General features: G+C 41.4%; 1 protein-coding gene across 1 annotated transcript in view; it reads right to left on the bottom strand.

The window, feature by feature from the left end:
- LOC139413418 (calcium-dependent secretion activator 1) overlaps nucleotides 1-18640 on the bottom strand; it is a 168469-nt gene that overhangs the window by 68505 nt on the left and 81324 nt on the right. The window contains exons 7-9 of the mRNA XM_071160777.1: nucleotides 4392-4503; nucleotides 4035-4174; nucleotides 2082-2148 (exon numbers count right to left, since the gene is read on the bottom strand). Coding sequence (XP_071016878.1) covers nucleotides 2082-2148; nucleotides 4035-4174; nucleotides 4392-4503 — 319 coding nt within the window. The remainder of the gene's footprint in view (nucleotides 1-2081; nucleotides 2149-4034; nucleotides 4175-4391; nucleotides 4504-18640) is intronic.

Raw genomic sequence — 18640 nt, 5'->3', positions numbered from 1 at the left:
TAGGATTTTACTGGGTGACGTTCACCTTTACTGATTTATTTTCTATTAATTAAGGTGTCTTTACTTTTACTCAAGTATGACAATTGCGTACTTTTTCCACCACTGGTTGAGTCTATAAATTGGATTGTGTGATGGGGTGGGGCTGGGGAACAGAGATCAACGTGGTTGTTTGCCAGTATATCACTGAGGAAACTCTTGAACATGATAGACCCCCCCCCCCCCCCCAGTTGTCATATGGAAATGCTTAAGACTTCACTCCAAAGCCAGCACATATCAGCAGAGAGAGAGAGAGAGAGAACAAAGATAGTGAGTGAACAGAGAAGAAAATAGAAAGCAGTGAGTGAGAGAAGGGGGGGAGAAAAAGAAGAATAGTGTGGTAGGGTGCAGAGTGAGAGAGTGGCTGCTTCTGGCTGTCTTCGAGGACAGCCTCCAGACTGCTGAATAATTACACTTCACTTTGCATCATAAACATGTGGTTTATGGCTCCAAACTGTTCTGTTGAGCAGTGACCTGTCAGGGCATTCAACTAGCCAGATACCACTACAGGCAGGATGAACTCTATCTGAGCGGGGTGGGGGTAGGAGGGGGCTGGCGAGAGCTTGGTTTGGGGAGCAAGCTGCTTAATTGTGATCCCTCGACTCAATTAAGACAAAACACAGTTTCACAGGTTTAGAGTGGCATTTTCGCCTCTCGTGATGGGACTCGGTTCAGCTGAGGTCGATGCCTTTGATACTGACGCTTTCCACTTTCACTGGGTATGAACGGAGAAAGGGGACTTATTTTATCACGCAGGCATAGTGAGAGGGTTACATGGCATGAGCCGTCAAGATAGCCATCTCATGGGATGTTCAACCCCTGACTCGTTCTTGTTTTCTCTAACACACGTAACGTGTTTACAGGGTGTGTATTGACAGCTTTACACCTGTAGAATTCTGTTTACGTGTACCTGACGTGTTGTTGGTGTGTCGCTGCCATGGGTGGTGCCAGCGTCCATCACCTAGCACTGTAAATGATCTACTCACTCCATGTAATTAACAACTCATGAATAATTCAACAGGAAACAAATCTTCTGACACTGAAATAAATACCCCCCAGTGTAAACTGTGCTATTTATGAGTATCATGGCAAATGTCAGTCACATTAAATTCAGAAAGTGTGTGTGTGTGTGTGTGTGTGTGTGTGTGTGTGTGTGTGTGTGTGTGTGTGTGTGTGTGTGTGTGTCACATTCAGCATATAGCGGATGTGAGTTTGCGTTTTGTTATTTCAGAGAAGGAGGGTTGAACATCACAGAGTGCTGTTGGTGAATCACAAACATTTCTATTGAACATATCTCCTCAACCAGCTGAAGTTGCACACTGTTGTCTTTTCATAGGCTATGAATCAACATGTACAGTTTGTACTACTCCACTGCTGAATTTTGTATTTTCAGGCAACACCAAGAAACAAAGGGAACATACTATATTGATGGTAAAGCGAACTAAACGTATTTGCCCTTCACTTTGAAAATATAATAATTTTGCCAATTCTGAAGAACAATACATTTGAGTCCATCATAACACCAATAGAGTATTGAATGTCTTGAATACTTACACGTGACTTAACATAACCAAAACAGAAGAGACAAGAAAAAGTTAAAGATTTACAAATGAAATTATACACAAACATAAAAGCTATTGGTCTCTCTAAGAAACAGACTTGCACATGACACACACACACACACACACACACACACACACACACACACACACACACACACACACACACACACACACTGTATGTACAGCTGGGAGCTGCGAGTGCTAGGCCAGCCAGCGTATACTCTGGTTTGTCAATCGCCTGTCAACTTCTCGCTCTGAGACATATCCTCCCAAACACAGAGGAGAAAGCGTGCTTCTCCAAATGAGGCCAGACAGAAAATGGCTGCTACAGCTACAAAAGCTCCTGACAAGAACTGGCTTAGACCTTCAGCACCCCAGTCAACTAGAGGAAGACACGTACCAAAGCATGACAGATCAAAAACATAACATCTTACTTATTGGATTAGTGCTGACCATGGTTCTTTAGTGGTCTTTTGTTCTTACCTGCACCAAGACAAAGAATCTCTTCTTCCATCTCTTCCACACATTTTTACCAATAGCCCATAGGTACCTAAGTAAACAAAGCAATGGTTTAGTAATAAGTTGTGTGGTCTATGGTGGGTGGCCTTTCTGCAGAGGCTGCTTTACAATATTAAACCTTGTGTTGCATCATTATTTCATAAAGAGGTGGCATGCTGAAAAAGCATATACATTTTTCCTTTTACGTTATAATGAGCAATATATACTGAATTAATTGCAATTGGCGAACAATAGCAGAGATGCATGTGTTACAGTACAAGGTCTCTGCTGACCTCTTATGGTAAAACGTTGTTACTGCTACCTTTTACTGTGAAAAGGGTTTAGAGCCAGAACGACCCATTTTCTGTTTGTGAAAGGTTAAACTGCTTTCTGATATGAACTTCATTCAGAGCAGAACATGGTTTGGGGATGGGAGTGACATCCCTACATGTGGGTATGATGACTGTACTCTGGTTTGTTGAGTGCTATCATTAGATTTACATTGTAGTCATTTAGCAGACATTCTTATCCAGAGTGACGTACAGTAAGTAGTGAGTGCATACATTTTTTAAATATATTTTTTTACTTCTATCAGTCTTGAGTCTGTGGAAGTGCAGAATGAGTGTTGTGTTGCTGTGTATCTTGTGTTGTGAAGAGATCAGAGCATGAAGAAGAAATTAACATCTGAGGGTGAGGACACCAGCTCTGACTGCCTCTGGCCGCTCCTCCCCCTGGCCGGGCTAGGGGTACCCTGGCTTGCCTGCCTCTGCCTGTGTATCCCCCTGGTTAGTTTAGGGACATCAGGGCTTCTCTCTCTGAATAAACTAGTGCCAAAGGAGCAGCGGGAAAGGGGGCTGAGGCTGGTACAGGCAGAGGCAGGTACAGGCTGAGGCTGGTACAGGCAGAGGCAGGTACAGGCAGAGGCAGGTACAGGCAGAGGCAGGTACAGGCAGAGGCAGGTACAGGCAGAGGCAGGTACAGGAAGCATAAGACCCCAAAACAGGCTACTGCAGAGCCACCCCAGCATCACATCAGACCTCGCAGGCCCTGTACAGTAAGCATATGGAGGAGAGTGAACGAGAGGGACAGGCGGCGCTCCTTAAAGCCCAGACACTGGGCTTCCCCCATAGAGCAGGACACACACACAGTGTAGGAGACCGGAGGAGGGAAGAAGGAAGAAGTGTGACGTTAACGTTTCCTTATGTCTCTGAGTTGGTGCTGTCACATCACTTACATCAATAGCCATTATTTTAAAAAAATGTATATATTTTTTTTAACTAGGCAAGTCAGTTAAGAACAAATTCTTATTTTCATTGACGGCCTACTGGTTAACAGTGGGTTAACAGCCTTGTTCAGGAGCAGAACGACAGATTTTTACCTTGTCAGCTCGGGGGTTTGATCCAGCAACCTTACAGTTACTGGCCCCACACTCTAACCACTAGGGTACCTATCACCCCACTGACTTAATCACAATCATTATTTGCTATTTGATCTGGGGAGAGGAGAATGTCAATTCCTTTTACTTGATATCCATTCATGACAGTCAGAATTCTTACTCTTATTCAATGTGCTCTTTAACATGGTCATGTCTTACATATTAGTGTGAGGCTATGTGCACAATGGCACCAACAAAGCGGTGAAATACAGATGGAGAAGACTTCCTTTTGTTCTTTAGCAAACATTATGGAAGCTTGATAAATGCAGTACAACAATATTTGAGGAAATGAAAAATGTCAGATGTCACATTACATAGTAATGTTCAATGTATGTTGAAGATAATATATTTAATGTTTAAGGTTAAAGATAAAGGTTGCCTGCTTTGGTCACAGTCGATCGGCGGTCTGGAAGTGTGTGTTATGCACTAGTGGTCGGCCCACTAGATGGCAGCATATCACTGCATCTGAGAAAGATATGATTTGATCTAGCGTTTTAGCTTACCCACAGTGCTTCATGTTTTGTGGCTTGTCCATGCGGATGGCCAGTTTGATCTTCAGGTCACTGTCAGGGCAGCCTTTGGACACGGACATCTTGTGTAGTTCGGACTGTTTGGGACTGTTAGGGGTTGGATGGAGTACCACCTGGAAGCACAAAGACACATATCTATTACAGTCAAGTCCTACATAAAACACACAGCCATGTAAGGTTGTATCAATGTATATGTATATGTATAATGTATGTAATAGATCGTAACAATGTTTACCCCCTATTCACATCAATGACAACCATTTTAAAATCTGAAAAGCAAGTTCTTTGCTAACTGTGCCTATGTCTGGCTCCAGTTCTGTAGGCTCTTACCCTGCCAAGCTCTTTGTCCTCCAGGGCCAGGACTCCTGTGCTCTCAGTGAACAACTTCACCTTGACAGCAGGCAGGGGGTGTGTGGTGGTGAAGTCCCCCTGGGTCCCCCAGCTGAAACACACAGAAGCATAGGGTGAGACGGGTTAAAGAGTGACATGACATTGTTTCGCATCAAATGTGAACCATTTCAGGAAACTAGGCGCATGTCGAAGGTCACTACTTAACAGGAGAGCCATTTCAACGTAAACTTAAAAAAAAAATCAAAGTGTGTTTTTTGTCATGAAATGCCTTCTCGAACATGTGAACTTTCATGTGCCTTAATAACACACTTGTAAGCCATCTGTAAATAATAATACAATTGCTAAATTACGAACCTAGTTGGTTTAGCCACAGAAAAAGTGAGCAAACTTCCTGTTAGCCATGATTGGCTGATATAATGAGTGGGCTGGACATGTCGAAAAATGAGTTTGGATTGGTCTGCCATATAGTACGCTTCTGTCTATTTGAGCTGGTCAGTCTGTGTAGGTAATCCTGTTTTATTCTGTCTTTAAAAAAATAATGTATTGCGTAGTAAAACTACAAGTGTTGCCCTCCACTTTCTGGAGGACCGAGTTTTGAAATCAGTGGAATTCATGTGTGATAGCTAAGGACATGGAGAAAACACCTGTCTCTGGATTACATCTTCAAACTAAGGGCAACCATGGCATCCATGACAGGAGAAGCGTCCATCCATGATGTATACGGACAGGGTAAGATAGTCTAGCTACAGAAAGTGGTTTTATTTCAAGTTAAAGTGTACTGTTAGCTAGCTAACGTTATCTGGCTGGCTCACTAACTAACGTTACGTGTATGATCTTATTATTCGTATCTCAGAGCCATTTGCATTGCTAGTTATAGTCTAATGTTAGCTAGCTAACATTGAACCTGGTTGGTTAGCTACCTGCAGATTCATGCAGGGTAGTAACGTCATAAATTGGGGTTATGATTCATTGTTTAGCTAGCTACATGTCTTAACAATAGACTCCACTATGCAAGTATCAATTTCAATAGAATGTCTGTTGATAGACAACTGTTGATAGACATAATTGGTAATTCACTCTGGCTATCTACTCTCATTCCAGACCACAGGTAAGATAGTCTAGCTAGCTACATTTTCAGATATTACATGTTTCTAATTTTGACTTCAAGTTAAAGTGTACTGTTAGCTAGCTAGCTAACGTTAGCTGGCTGGCTCGCTAGCTAATGTTACGTGTATGATATTATTATTCTTATCTCAGAGCCATTTGCTTGGCTAGTTATAGCTTAATGTTAGCTAGCTAACATTGGACTCGATTGGTTAGCTACCTGCAGATTCATGCAGGGTTGTAACATCATGAGTTGGGATTATGGTCCATTGTTTAGCTAGCTAGCTAGTGAACATTCAGAGGCCATTTTCTCAAAAGTGAGGTAACAAGATGATCAACTTTCAAAGCATAATTACTTTCCTATTGTTCCTCAAATGCAGTGTATGATATGGCATTTTGTAGCTCTGTTTCTCTGCTTTTATCCAATGTAAAAAACACTATTTCAAATTTTGCTACATAAGACCGAATCAAGGCGGTCTGTCACAAATATTATTGGTTTCATACACATATTTTGCATTTGTTATTGTGGGTGTAGCAAAATGCTTATGATGGTGTGTATAGACTAAATATGAATAGAAAAGGTGTATGTCAGTAGTTATATAGGATGAGCCTAGACTAGAATACAGTATATACATGTAAAGAAGGTAAAACAGTATGTAAACATTATTAAAGTGACCAGTGTTCAATTACTATCTACAGTACATCTCTAAGGTGCAGGGTCGAGTATCCAGGAGGTAGTCGGCTAGAAACAGTGACTAAAGTTCAGGGCAGGGTACTGGGCGGAGGCCAGCTGTAGGTGATTATTTAACAGTCTGATGGCCTGGAGATAAACTGTTTTTCAGTCTCTCGGTCCCAGCTTTGATGCACCTATACTGGCGCTGCCTTCTAGTGGGGTGAACAGGTCGTGGCTTGGGTGGGGGAGGTCCTTGCTGATCTTCTTGGCCGTCTTGTGACACTGGGTGCTGTAGATATCCTGGAGGGCAGGCAGTATGTCCCCGTTGATGCGCTGGGCTGACTGCACCACCCTCTGGAGATTCCTGTTTTTGCGGGCGGTGCAGTTGCTGTACCAGGCCCGTCAGGATGCTCTCAATTGTGCATCTGTAGAAGTTTGTGAGGGTCTTATGTGCACACTGCCCCTAGAATGAGGTGGAAACTGAGCTGCACTTCTTAACCTCCTGCCAAATGTATGACCATTTAGAGACACATATTTCCCTTAGACAAAATAATCTATTGGGTGAAATACCACAGTGTGCAATCACAGCAGCAAGATGTGTGACCTGTTGCCACAAGAAAATGGCAACCAATTAAGAACAAACACCATTGTAAATACAACCTATATTTACAATTATTTATTTTCCCTTTTGAACTTTGACTATTTGCACATCATTACAACACTCTATATATACACACAATATGACATTTGAAATGTCTTTATTATTTTGGAACTTTTGTGAGTGTAATATTGGTGCGTGTGTGTGCGTGTATGACAAACTCAGTGTATTCAGAACACTTGACACCACAACAGCAATTTCATAATTCCAATATCATTCAGCATGCTTTTGGGATGCACCACAACCTACTGTGGACTATCTCTGAGCTGTTAGGTGTTCCCCTGTGTGTGTCACTTCTCACTGATGTGCTGCATCACATTTCTATGTGGTCTCTTATCTGTAAAAAAAAATAAGTTTTGAACTGAAGTATTGTACACTGCTGTGGAATTAGTGCAATCAAAAGGAGAGACTTTTACATTTCTTCAAAACAATCAATCTTTATTATTTAATTACTGCAGTAATGGAGCTTGTCAACAAACCCCCCCTAGTTGATTTGTTGAGATGCTCAACGACAAAATATACCATGGCCTTTTATAGCAAAGATACACCCCCTTCAATCTTCATGACAAACAACAGATGTATGGAATGGTTAACTTCTCTAGTGTAGGAGACAGCATTTAGAATTTTGGATGAAAAGCATGCCCAAATTAAACTTCCTTCTACTCAGGCCCAGAAGATAGGATATGCATATAATTAGTAGATTTGAATAGAAAACACTCTAAAGTTTCCAAAACTGTTAGAATAATGTCTGTGAGTATAACAGAACTGATTTGGCAGGCAAAAACCTGAGAAAAATCCATTCAGGAAGTAGGATTTTTTGTTGTTGTAGTTTTCTATTCAATGCCATTACAGTATCCATTGACTTAGGACTCAAATGGCAATTCCTATGCCTTCCACTAGATGTCAACAGTCTTTAGTACTTGTTTCAGGCTTGTATTCTGAAAAATGAGGGAGTAAGAGCAGTCTGAATGAGTGGACCCTGCCGTGTCACAGAGCTTTTTCATGCGCGCGACCGAGAGAGTGCCTTTCTTGTTTACCTTTTATATTGCCGACATTATTGTCCGGTTGAAATATTATCGATTATTTAGGCTAAAAACAACCTGAGGATTGAATATAAACATCGTCTGACATGTTTCTATGAACTTTACGGATACATTTTGGATTTTTTGTCTGACTGTTGTGACTGCGTTTGAGCCTGTGGATTAATGATTCACAAGAAGTTAATCTTTAAACCTATGTAAAATAGTTGTATCTTTTCTGAATTTTTATAATGAGTATTTCTGTATTTGAATTTGGCGCTCTGCAATCTCACTGGATGTTGGCCAGGTGGGACGATAGCGTCCCACATACCCTAGAGAGGTTAAGATTTGTATGAAAGATCCTTATAATTCACAGCAAACAGTATCTGCTGTAAAAACTGTTCGCATTGTGTAGAGACCAGGGTCTGGTCCCGGAGTCATCTCTCCCTGGTACCGTATAGAACAGAAACATTAACTCATGCTATGGAATGCGGTCTCTTTAGGTTTATCACCCAAAGACATCGTAAATCTTCTGTCAGTGTTAAATCTCCCAGAGGCCCATCCTCAGTAGAACACACACAGATGAGTGTTCTAACAACCCTTATTCTGTTGCATAAAACAACCATTTGATGCGATTACAGTATAACATAATCTTGCAATTCTGCTCTCACAACACACAGCGGCTACCATCCATGAAGCATTTCCCAGATGTGACTGTATTGAGTATTAATTTGTAAGGTTTAACTACTATACAATAATATAAGTGTGTAAGTGGTATACTGTGTACAGTAAGTGACATCTCTGGCTCACCCAACTGAAGCAGGAGATTGAGGGTGTTTAAAAGGAGATGCTACTATAGAATGCCGTGAAAACAGTTGATAATAGGACTCAAATACATTGTGCCACAGGGTTGTTGTTGGTAGAGAGCATACAGTGCCTTGCGAAAGTATTCGGCCCCCTTGAACTTTGCGACCTTTTGCCACATTTCAGGCTTCAAACATAAAGATATAAAACTGTATTTTTTTGTGAAGAATCAACAACAAGTGGGACACAATCATGAAGTGGAACGACATTTATTGGATATTTCAAACTTTTTTAACAAATCAAAAACTGAAAAATTGGGCGTGCAAAATTATTCAGCCCCCTTAAGTTAATACTTTGTAGCGCCACCTTTTGCTGCGATTACAGCTGTAAGTCGCTTGGGGTATGTCTCTATCAGTTTTGCACGAGAGACTGACATTTTTTCCCATTCCTCCTTGCAAAACAGCTCGAGCTCAGTAAGGTTAGATGGAGAGCATTTTTGAACAGCAGTTTTCAGTTCTTTCCACAGATTCTCGATTGGATTCAGGTCTGGACTTTGACTTGGCCATTCTAACACCTGGATATGTTTATTATTGAACCATTCCATTGTAGATTTTGCTTTATGTTTTGGATCATTGTCTTGTTGGAAGACAAATCTCCGTTCCAGTCTCAGGTCTTTTGCAGACTCCATCAGGTTTTCTTCCAGAATGGTCCTGTATTTGGCTCCATCCATCTTCCCATCAATTTTAACCATCTTCCCTGTCCCTGCTGAAGAAAAGCACGCCCAAACCATGATGCTGCCACCACCATGTTTGACAGTGGGGATGGTGTGAGCTGTGTTGCTTTTACGCCAAACGTAAATTGTTGCCAAAAAGTTCAATTTTGGTTTCATCTGACCAGAGCACCTTCTTCCACATGTTTGGTGTGTCTCCCAGGTGGCTTGTGGCAAACTTTAAATGACACTTTTTATGGATATCTTTAAGAAATGGCTTTCTTCTTGCCACTCTTCCATAAAGGCCAGATTTGTGCAATATACGATTGATTGTTGTCCTATGGACAGAGTCTCCCACCTCAGCTGTAGATCTCTGCAGTTCATCCAGAGTGATCATGGGCCTCTTGGCTGCATCTCTGATCAGTCTTCTCCTTGTATGAGCTGAAAGTTTAGAGGGACGGCCAGGTCTTGGTAGATTTGCAGTGGTCTGATACTCCTTCCATTTCAATATTATCGCTTGCACAGTGCTCCTTGGGATGTTTAAAGCTTGGGAACTCTTTTTGTATCCAAATCCGGGTTTAAACTTCTTCACAACAGTATCTCGGACCGGCCTGGTGTGTTCCTTGTTCTTCATAATGCTCTCTGCGCTTTTAACGGACCTCTGAGACTATCACAGTGCAGGTGCATTTATACGGAGACTTGATTACACACAGGTGGATTGTATTTATCATCATTAGTGATTTAGGTCAACATTGGATCATTCAGAGATCTTCACTGAACTTCTGGAGAGAGTTTGCTGCACTGAAAGTAAAGGGGCTGAATAATTTTGCACGGCCAATTTTTCAGTTTTTGATTTGTTAAAAAAGTTTGAAATATCCAATAAATGTCGTTCCACTTCATGATTGTGTCCCACTTGTTGTTGATTCTTCACAAAAAAATACAGTTTTATATCTTTATGTTTGAAGCCTGAAATGTGGCAAAAGGTCGCAAAGTTCAAGGGGGCCGAATACTTTCGCAAGGCACTGTATATGCTAGAAACGTGGAGCACAAAATTGGATCCCATATAGATACTGTATATACTTATATGACCAAGGATAGGCAGCCTAAGACTCTGGATGGTTCACAAGCATTTAGAGTTAGTGTCCAGATAGTCATAATCCATTCCATCTTACCACACACACACACACCTGTGGTAACAGACTTGTTAGGTAATCTAGTTGGGATGTTCTCTGTAGCTCTGACAGCTCCATGCACACACTGTGAAATGCAGCTTATAAAGAATACCAAACACAGGCCTGCCAGAAACAGGTACACAGACCAAGCCAAATCAGATCCAAGTTTCAAGCTCGTCCTATGGGAAGACTCACAATTCTCACTATTCTCACTATTCTCTTTGTTACATTCTAGAAGCATGTGAGCCAGTGGGAAGTGCGACATAAGCATGAAATAGAGAGAGGTCTTGGCTGCTTGTGGCCACTCATGAGTTAATATAGCCAGGACTGGCTTCACATTCAAAATACTAAGCATGCTCACTACAGTTCTCTCTGCCTGCGGTGGGGGAGCACTGATACGGCAGAATGAAGATTAGTCTGTCCATCTCACTCTTTCACCCCCTCCATCGCCCTCTCTCCGCACTTAAACTGTACGTATTTCAATAATTTTGCATGGTATAAAATTACCTGCTCTAAATGAAACACCGTTTCCATGACAGACCCCACCAACGCCCTGAAAGCAGCTCCACATATGACCCATTAACAACAACCTATCAGGCTTGATGTCCAGCATCTGTTGAATTGCTGCTTTCCATCAACATGACCCACATCCCTCCAGCCCAGTAGCCACTGTACTGGAGCCTTGGCAGGGAACACTTTGTGACACAGTGTTACAATGCCTCTGAATCATGAGCCCTGTGAGTCATGTGTAATACATTGGGCTCTCCCACTATTGAGTAGTGTGTGGAGTAGTGTGTAAGGGCTCACCAGTTGACTCACCACAGAACGGCCTGTCACACATGCACACGTTCCAAGTCAACAACACTCTGGTGGTACTAGCCTATGTATGAGTCATGGAGAAAAGACTGCAATCTATTTCCCTGGGGTTTTTCCTCTGTTTGTCTTGCCAGTGCAGATTGCACTGGCAGAGTGCCGACTCAGCAATATTGACACCAATTGAGAGGGAAAATATAATTTATTATAATGAATTACAGAGAAGCGTAATATTGCATGGATTTAAACAGAACAAATTTAATATTCTCCAGATGGTTTTAATTGTGTAGTATTTAACAGCATACATTTACAGACAATGAAAAGTCTGTAAATATGTGTTTTAAGGAAAGTAGCTGTCCAAAGCCTGGTAATTCTGTTTTTACATACCACCTGTAGATGGCAGTCTAAGAGCTTGCAGAAATATGTAGGTACTTTCACTCAAACCATGAAAAGGAAAAACCAAGGAAGCCAACATCATTTCATCCATGCTCGAAAGAATAAGAAAATATGTTAGTGCAAAGTGATAAACAAATGCCTTCATCAGTGCTGTACAAATTCATTAGGAGAAGACACATCTGTTGTTCGTAAGAGGCGCGACAAGTCAGGTGCAGCAACTGGTTAAATACATACCGGGGAAAAGGGAAACAAAGGTCTCTTCTCAATGATATCTGTCCATTGTTTTTTATTCTTCTACATATTTCCTGTTTAAACTATATGCCCTGGGCCCAGTTTTTCAAAAGTTGTCTTATTGGATTTCGGCAATCGGATAGGATTAAATGATAGCACTGGGTTTTTCAAAACTGAAAACAGATTCTGATCCTCCGAATAGGGATAAGGATTTAGTAATCCAATCTGACCTTTAATCAGGATTGTATTGAGCTTTTTCTTGATCCCAGTGGAAGGGTAGATTTAGAAAGGCATTACAACCACAACATTTCAATGTAACTAAGGTGAGAAAGTAAAAAAAAAACTTTGTTAGATCTGAAAATCAAAGGTTAAATATGTTCAATTGACTGCAGTACGTATGTGGTAAGAAGTTATATTGAGAAGTGTCAAACAAATGTTTCTACTTATTTCTTGTAACGTCTACTTTCAACTCACTCTCAAACACGTAGATCCCCTGAACGCAGCTCACTCTCCAGCTCACACTCTCAAAGACATAGATCCCCTGAACGCAGCTCACTCTCCAGCTCACACTCTCAAACACATAGATCCCCTGAACACAGCTCACTCTCCAGATCCTAATCACCTGAATTCTGACCACCTGTTCAGACACCTGTATGTCATTATCACACACTATTTAGTTTAGTTCTTTGCACCCCATCATTGTGAGATATTGTTTGTGACACACTTCTATTCGGAGCGCTGGTTTTCCGGTAATGTAATCCTCCTGTGATATCATAGTTTTTGCCTGCCTCACTAATGATGCCTTTTGCCTATTCCCTACATCTACCTTAGCCTATCGGTTTTCCTGTTATCAGCCTGATCTCCCGAATGACGTTACTAGCCTCTTCCCTGCCTGTACTGTTGCCTTTTTGAACACCCTGTGTATGACCTTCTGCCTGTCCCTGGACCCAGCTACCTGCCTCCTCCTGTGGTCCTTTAATAATAAACACCTGCTGCGCCCTGCGCTTGAAACCAGCTCTATGTCTCCCATTGTGTTCATTACAATTCTAACTGATATGCAAGCTATATTTATTTTTTATAAAGTTACCTTTATTCAAGTAGTTTACTTTATTTGTTTGCTTATGAGCCTGTAGAAATAGTACCACAATCTGTCCAGTAGATGGCCTGTTCAACGCAAAAAAAAAATCCCGATTCTGTGATCTTGATATTGTGGTATCTGGATCAGAATGATCCTATCTGATTATTTTCTGAAAAACCATCTCAAAAACAGCCAGATTGATATGATCCTGGTTAGCAACAAAGAGATTTACAGAATCTGGATCATTCTGATCCAGATACAAATGTGAATATTTTGGCTAAACAAAATGCTAACAACTCACCAAGTACAGTAGATGGCAATATAGATACTTATCCAAACCACTGAAAATCTGGATTCAGTGATCTTGATATTGTGGTATCTGGATCAGAATGATCTTATCTGATTATTTTTGGAAAAAACATCTAAAAAAACAGCCAGATCGATCTCATCCTGGATAACAAAAATTGTAGAATTAGAGAATCATTCTGAACCCCGTACTGCATTAGCATCGAATTGCCCCCGCGATATACAACTTTTCAGGGAAGTTAGGAACCAATATACACAGGCAGTTAGCAAAGCAAAGGCTAGCTTTTTCAAACAGAAATTTGTATCCTGTAGCACAAACTCCAAAAAGTTCTGGGACACAGTAAAGCCCATGGAGAATAAGACCACCTCCTCCTAGCTGCGCACTTCACTGAGGCTAGGAAACACTGTCACCACCGATAAATTCACGATAATTGACCATTTAAATAAGCATTTCTCTACGGCTGGACATGCTTTCCACCTGACTACCCCTAATCCGGTCAACAGCCCTGCACCCCCCAAAGCAACTTGTCCAAGCCTCCCACATTTCTCCTTCACCCAAATCCAGATAGCTGATGTTCTGAAAGAGCTTCAAAGCCGGCCTAGACAATCTGGACCCTCTCTTTCTAAAATTATCCGCCAAACTTTTTGTAACCCCTATCACTAGCCTCTTCACTTTCATATCGTCTGAGGTCCCCAAAGATTGGAAAGCTGCTGCGGTCATCCCCCTCTTCAAAGGGGGAGACACTCTAGACCCAAACTGCTACAGACCTATTTCTATCCTACCCTGCCTTGCTAAGGTCTTCGAAAGCCAAGTTAACAAATAGATCACCAACCATTTTGAATCCCACCGTACCTTCTCCGCTATGCAATCTGGTTTCAGAGCTGGTCATGGGTGCACCTCAAGCACACTCAAGGTCCTAAATGATATCATAACCGCCATCGATAAGAGACAATACTGTGCAGCTGTATTCATCGACCTGGCCAAGACTCTGTCAATCACCACATTTTTATCGGCAGACTCAACAGCCTTGGTTTCTCAAATGACTGCCTCGCGTGGTTCAACAATTACTTCTCAGACAGAGTTCAGTGTGTCAAATCGGAGGGCCTCTTGTCCGGACCTTTGGCAGTGTCTATGGGGGTGCCACAGGGTTCAATTCTCGGGCCGACTCTCTTCTCTGTATATATCAATGATGTCGCTCTTGCTGCTGGTGATTCTCTGATCCACTTCTACGCAGACGACACCATTCTCTATACTTTTGGCCCCTCTTTGTCACCAAAGCCCCATACACTACCCACCACTGTGACCTGTCTGCTCTCGTTGGCTGGCCATCGCTTCAAATTCGTCGCCAAACCCACTGGCTCCAGGTCATCTATAAGTCTTTGCTAGGTAAAGCCCCGCTATATATTATATTTCACTGGTCACCCCCAAAGCCAATTCCTCCTTTGGCCACCTTTCCTTACAGTTCTGTGCTGCCAATGACTGGAATGAATTGCAAAAATCACTGAAGCCGGAGACTCTTATCTCCCTCACTAACTTTAAGCACCAGCTGTCAGAGCAGCTCACAGATCACTGCACCTGTACATAGCCCATCTGTTAATAGCCCATTCAACTACTTCATTCCCATACTGTTATTTATTTATTTTGCTCCTTTGTACCCCAGTATCTTTACTTGCACATTCATCTTCTGCACATCTATCACTCCAGTTTTTAATTGCAATATTGTAATTATTTTGCCACTATGGCCTATTTATTGCCTTACCTCCCTTATCATACCTCATTTGCACACACTTTATATAGACTTTCTATTGTATTATTGACTGTATGTTTGTTTATTCACTTGTGTAACTCTGTGTTGTTGTTTGTGTCACACTGCTTTGCTTTATCTTGGCCAGGTCACAGTTATAAATGAGAACTTGTTCTCAACTAGCCCACCTGGTTAAATAATGGTGAAATTATATAAAAATTAAATAAAATTACGGTCACTGTGGGGACGTAGTTGTCGATGCACTTATTGATGAAGCCGGTGATTGAGGTGCTATTCTCCTCAATGCCAATTGCATGAATAAAACTGTTGAGTTATCTTAGATTATTGTCGATTCATTATGACTATTTTGAAGAAGTGATTACTGGCTTTGTTCCTATGGTGTCTCATGGGCAACAAACATCTAACTGACACATCGAACCACACCAGTGGAGGCTCCTCAGAAGCGGAAGACCATCCTCCTCAGTGAATTTCATAAAAATAACATTTGTGAAAAACATTTAAAAAAGTGATCCTTTTTAGATATATTTAGTATAGTTTTATTGACGTCACCAAATAATTAATTAAAACACACTGTTTTGCAATGAAGATCTACAGTAGCCTCAACAGCACTCTGTAGGGTAGAAACATGGTGTAGCCAGAGGACAGCTAGCTTCCATCCTCCTCTTGATACATTGATTTCAATACAAAACCTAGGAGGCTCATGGTTCTTACCCCCTTCCATAGATTTACACAGTAATTATGACAACTTCCAGAGGACGTCCTCCAACCTATCAGAGCTCTTGCAGCATGAACTGACATGTCCACCCAATCAAAGGATCAGAGAATGAATTTAGTACTGAACACATAAGCTACAGCTAGCTTGCACTGCTGATCATAAAATGTGGTGAGTAGTTGACTCAAAGAAAGAGAAAGACAACAGTTGAACAGTTTTCAACAAATTAATTTATTCAAAAATAAAAAAGTGTCACGTTCTGACCTTAGTTCTTTTGTTATGTCTTTGTTTTAGTAGGGTCAGGGCGTGAGTTGGGTGGGTTGTCTATGTTCCTTTTTCTATGTTGTGTTTTGCGTTTGGCCGGGTATGGTTCTCAATCAGAGGCAGGTGTCGTTAGTTGTCTCTGATTGAGAATCATACTTAGGTAGCCTTTTCCCACTTGTGTTTCGTGGGTGATTATTTTATGTTATGTGTATGTCACCTTTCAGAACTGTTTCATTTCGTTTCTCCTTTGTTATTTTGTTTAGTGTTCTCGGCTTTAATAAATATATGATGAACACTCACCATGCTGTGCTTTGGTCCTCACCTCATTCCAACGACGAGCGTGACAAGAAGAAGCAAGAGACAGAGTTTTTATTTTTTCAATTTCAGTTTCACTTACTTAGCTAGAAAATGCAGCTGGCTAGTTTAGGCTACTAAAACACCCGGCTCAAACAGGGGGATGCTATGTTAGCTAGTTGGCAATGACTATCCAATACAACACTGGAACTCATCCAAGTCAAGACTAAACTGTGTAACGGCAGATTTCCTCCTCTTCGTCTGAAGAGGAGTAAGGATCGAACCAAGATGCGGCGTAGTAAGTGTCCATGTTTTTAATATGAAAAAACTCAACATGAACACTAATACAGAAACAATAAACGTGAACAAAACCGAAACAATACCGTGTGGCGAACAAACACAGACACGGAAACAATCACCCACAAAACAACAGTGAAACCCAGGCTACCTAAGTATGATTCTCAATCAGAGACAACTAACGACACCTGCCTCTGATTGAGAGCCATACTAGGCCGAACACAGAAAATCTACCTAGAAACACAAAACATAGAATGCCCACCCAACTCACGTCCTGACCAACTAAAACAAACAAATAACACAAGAACTAGGGTCAGAACGTGACAAACTGCTTACTGACTATTCACTAACTTTACTGCATGATTGTAGCGGGTTTCTAATGTATTAGTTCTATTAGCTATATTGACTAGGACGTTACTTTAGCTAATATGGGGACAATGATGTAGGCTGTGTGTAGCGGTTATGACATGGTTTAGCTTGTGCATTGAAGCCCACAAACGAAGGGAAAAGGTGAGAGGAGGAGACTGCATAGAGGCAAGAAGGAATACAACGTGGTTGCTATGAAAGTGAACCATGTTTACACGTGATCAGTGGTATATTCATTCCACCAATTCTGTTGAAAAGCGTTTAAACGGAAGCAAATTAAACAAGGATAAAAATACCTGAAATTTGTCCAATAGAAACTCTCGTTTGCAACTGCTGAACTAATGATTACTCCGTAGATAAGCTAGATGCAGGCAAGATTGTGCAAGGAGGTATTTAATGTGTCACTGTCTGTCACCTCATATTTTTCTCTCGACCTGTGTGCCTCTACATTGTAAACTTTCATTCATAGGCTAGGTTGTAGCAACCTATTGATGAGTATAAGGAAAATTCAAGTATCAAGACTGAAATCACATTTATTAATAAGCAGAGAAACACATCTATGCATTCAGTCACTCACTTCACTTCACGCCAGACCCCGCCACACCCACCAAACGGAGCAAACTTTCAAGAACGGTTTGGGGAAACGTGTCATTCAATACAACCGCCACACAACATAGCAAACGTTTAATCAAACTGAACACATCCCAGGTGTGTCGCATCCTAGCAGGCGGCGTAGTGGTGTCGATGTACCCTTGAGCAAGGCACTTAACCCTAATTTGCTCCAGGGGTACTGTATTACCATGGCTAACCCTGTAAAACAACACATTTCACTGCACCTAGGGAAAGGGTATACCTAGTCAGTTGCACAACTAAATGCATTCAACCGAAACGTGTCTTCTACCCCAACCCCTCTGAATCAAGAGGTGCGGGTGGCTGCCTTAATTGACGTCATTGGCCCCTGGGGAGCAGTTGTTGTTGGGGGTTAACTGCCTTGCTCTATGCCTTGCTCTATGTGACAATATAACATCTTAAGTATGTGTCTCTGAATTAATTTGTACAGCACAGATGAAGGCATATAATGTGGTAATTGCTGTTTCATTGTAGCCTGAGAGTGGACCAATTATTTATTTATACACTAGATGACTGACGAGGTGCTGTTTTGAAGCCACCGCGCCTCCATCTTGGCACTTCCCCACCATAGTAAAAAATATTTTGGAAGCTATGGAAATGCATTTATTATTGTGTACATTTGTTTTTGCATGATTATTCTATTACAGACACTTTAAAGGGATAGCTCGGGATTTTGGCCATGAGGACCTTTATCTACTTTCCCAGAGTCAGATGAACTCGTGGATTACATTTGCATGTCTCTGTGTCCAGTATGAAGGAAGTTAGAGGTAGTTTCATGAGCCAATGCTAACTAGCGTTAGCACAATGACTGGAAGTCTACAGATGTCCAGTCATTGCGCTAACTCTAGTAAGCAATTGCTCTAGTGTTAGTTTGGTACCGCTTGCCATGCTTACTTACAAGCCCTTAAACAACAATGCAGTTAAGAAAAAAAAAGT

The sequence above is a fragment of the Oncorhynchus clarkii genome, chromosome 7 (assembly GCF_045791955.1).
Source record: "Oncorhynchus clarkii lewisi isolate Uvic-CL-2024 chromosome 7, UVic_Ocla_1.0, whole genome shotgun sequence".
In the NCBI taxonomy this organism is placed as follows: Eukaryota; Metazoa; Chordata; class Actinopteri; order Salmoniformes; family Salmonidae; genus Oncorhynchus; species Oncorhynchus clarkii.
This window is presented reverse-complemented; position numbering and strand designations above follow the sequence as displayed.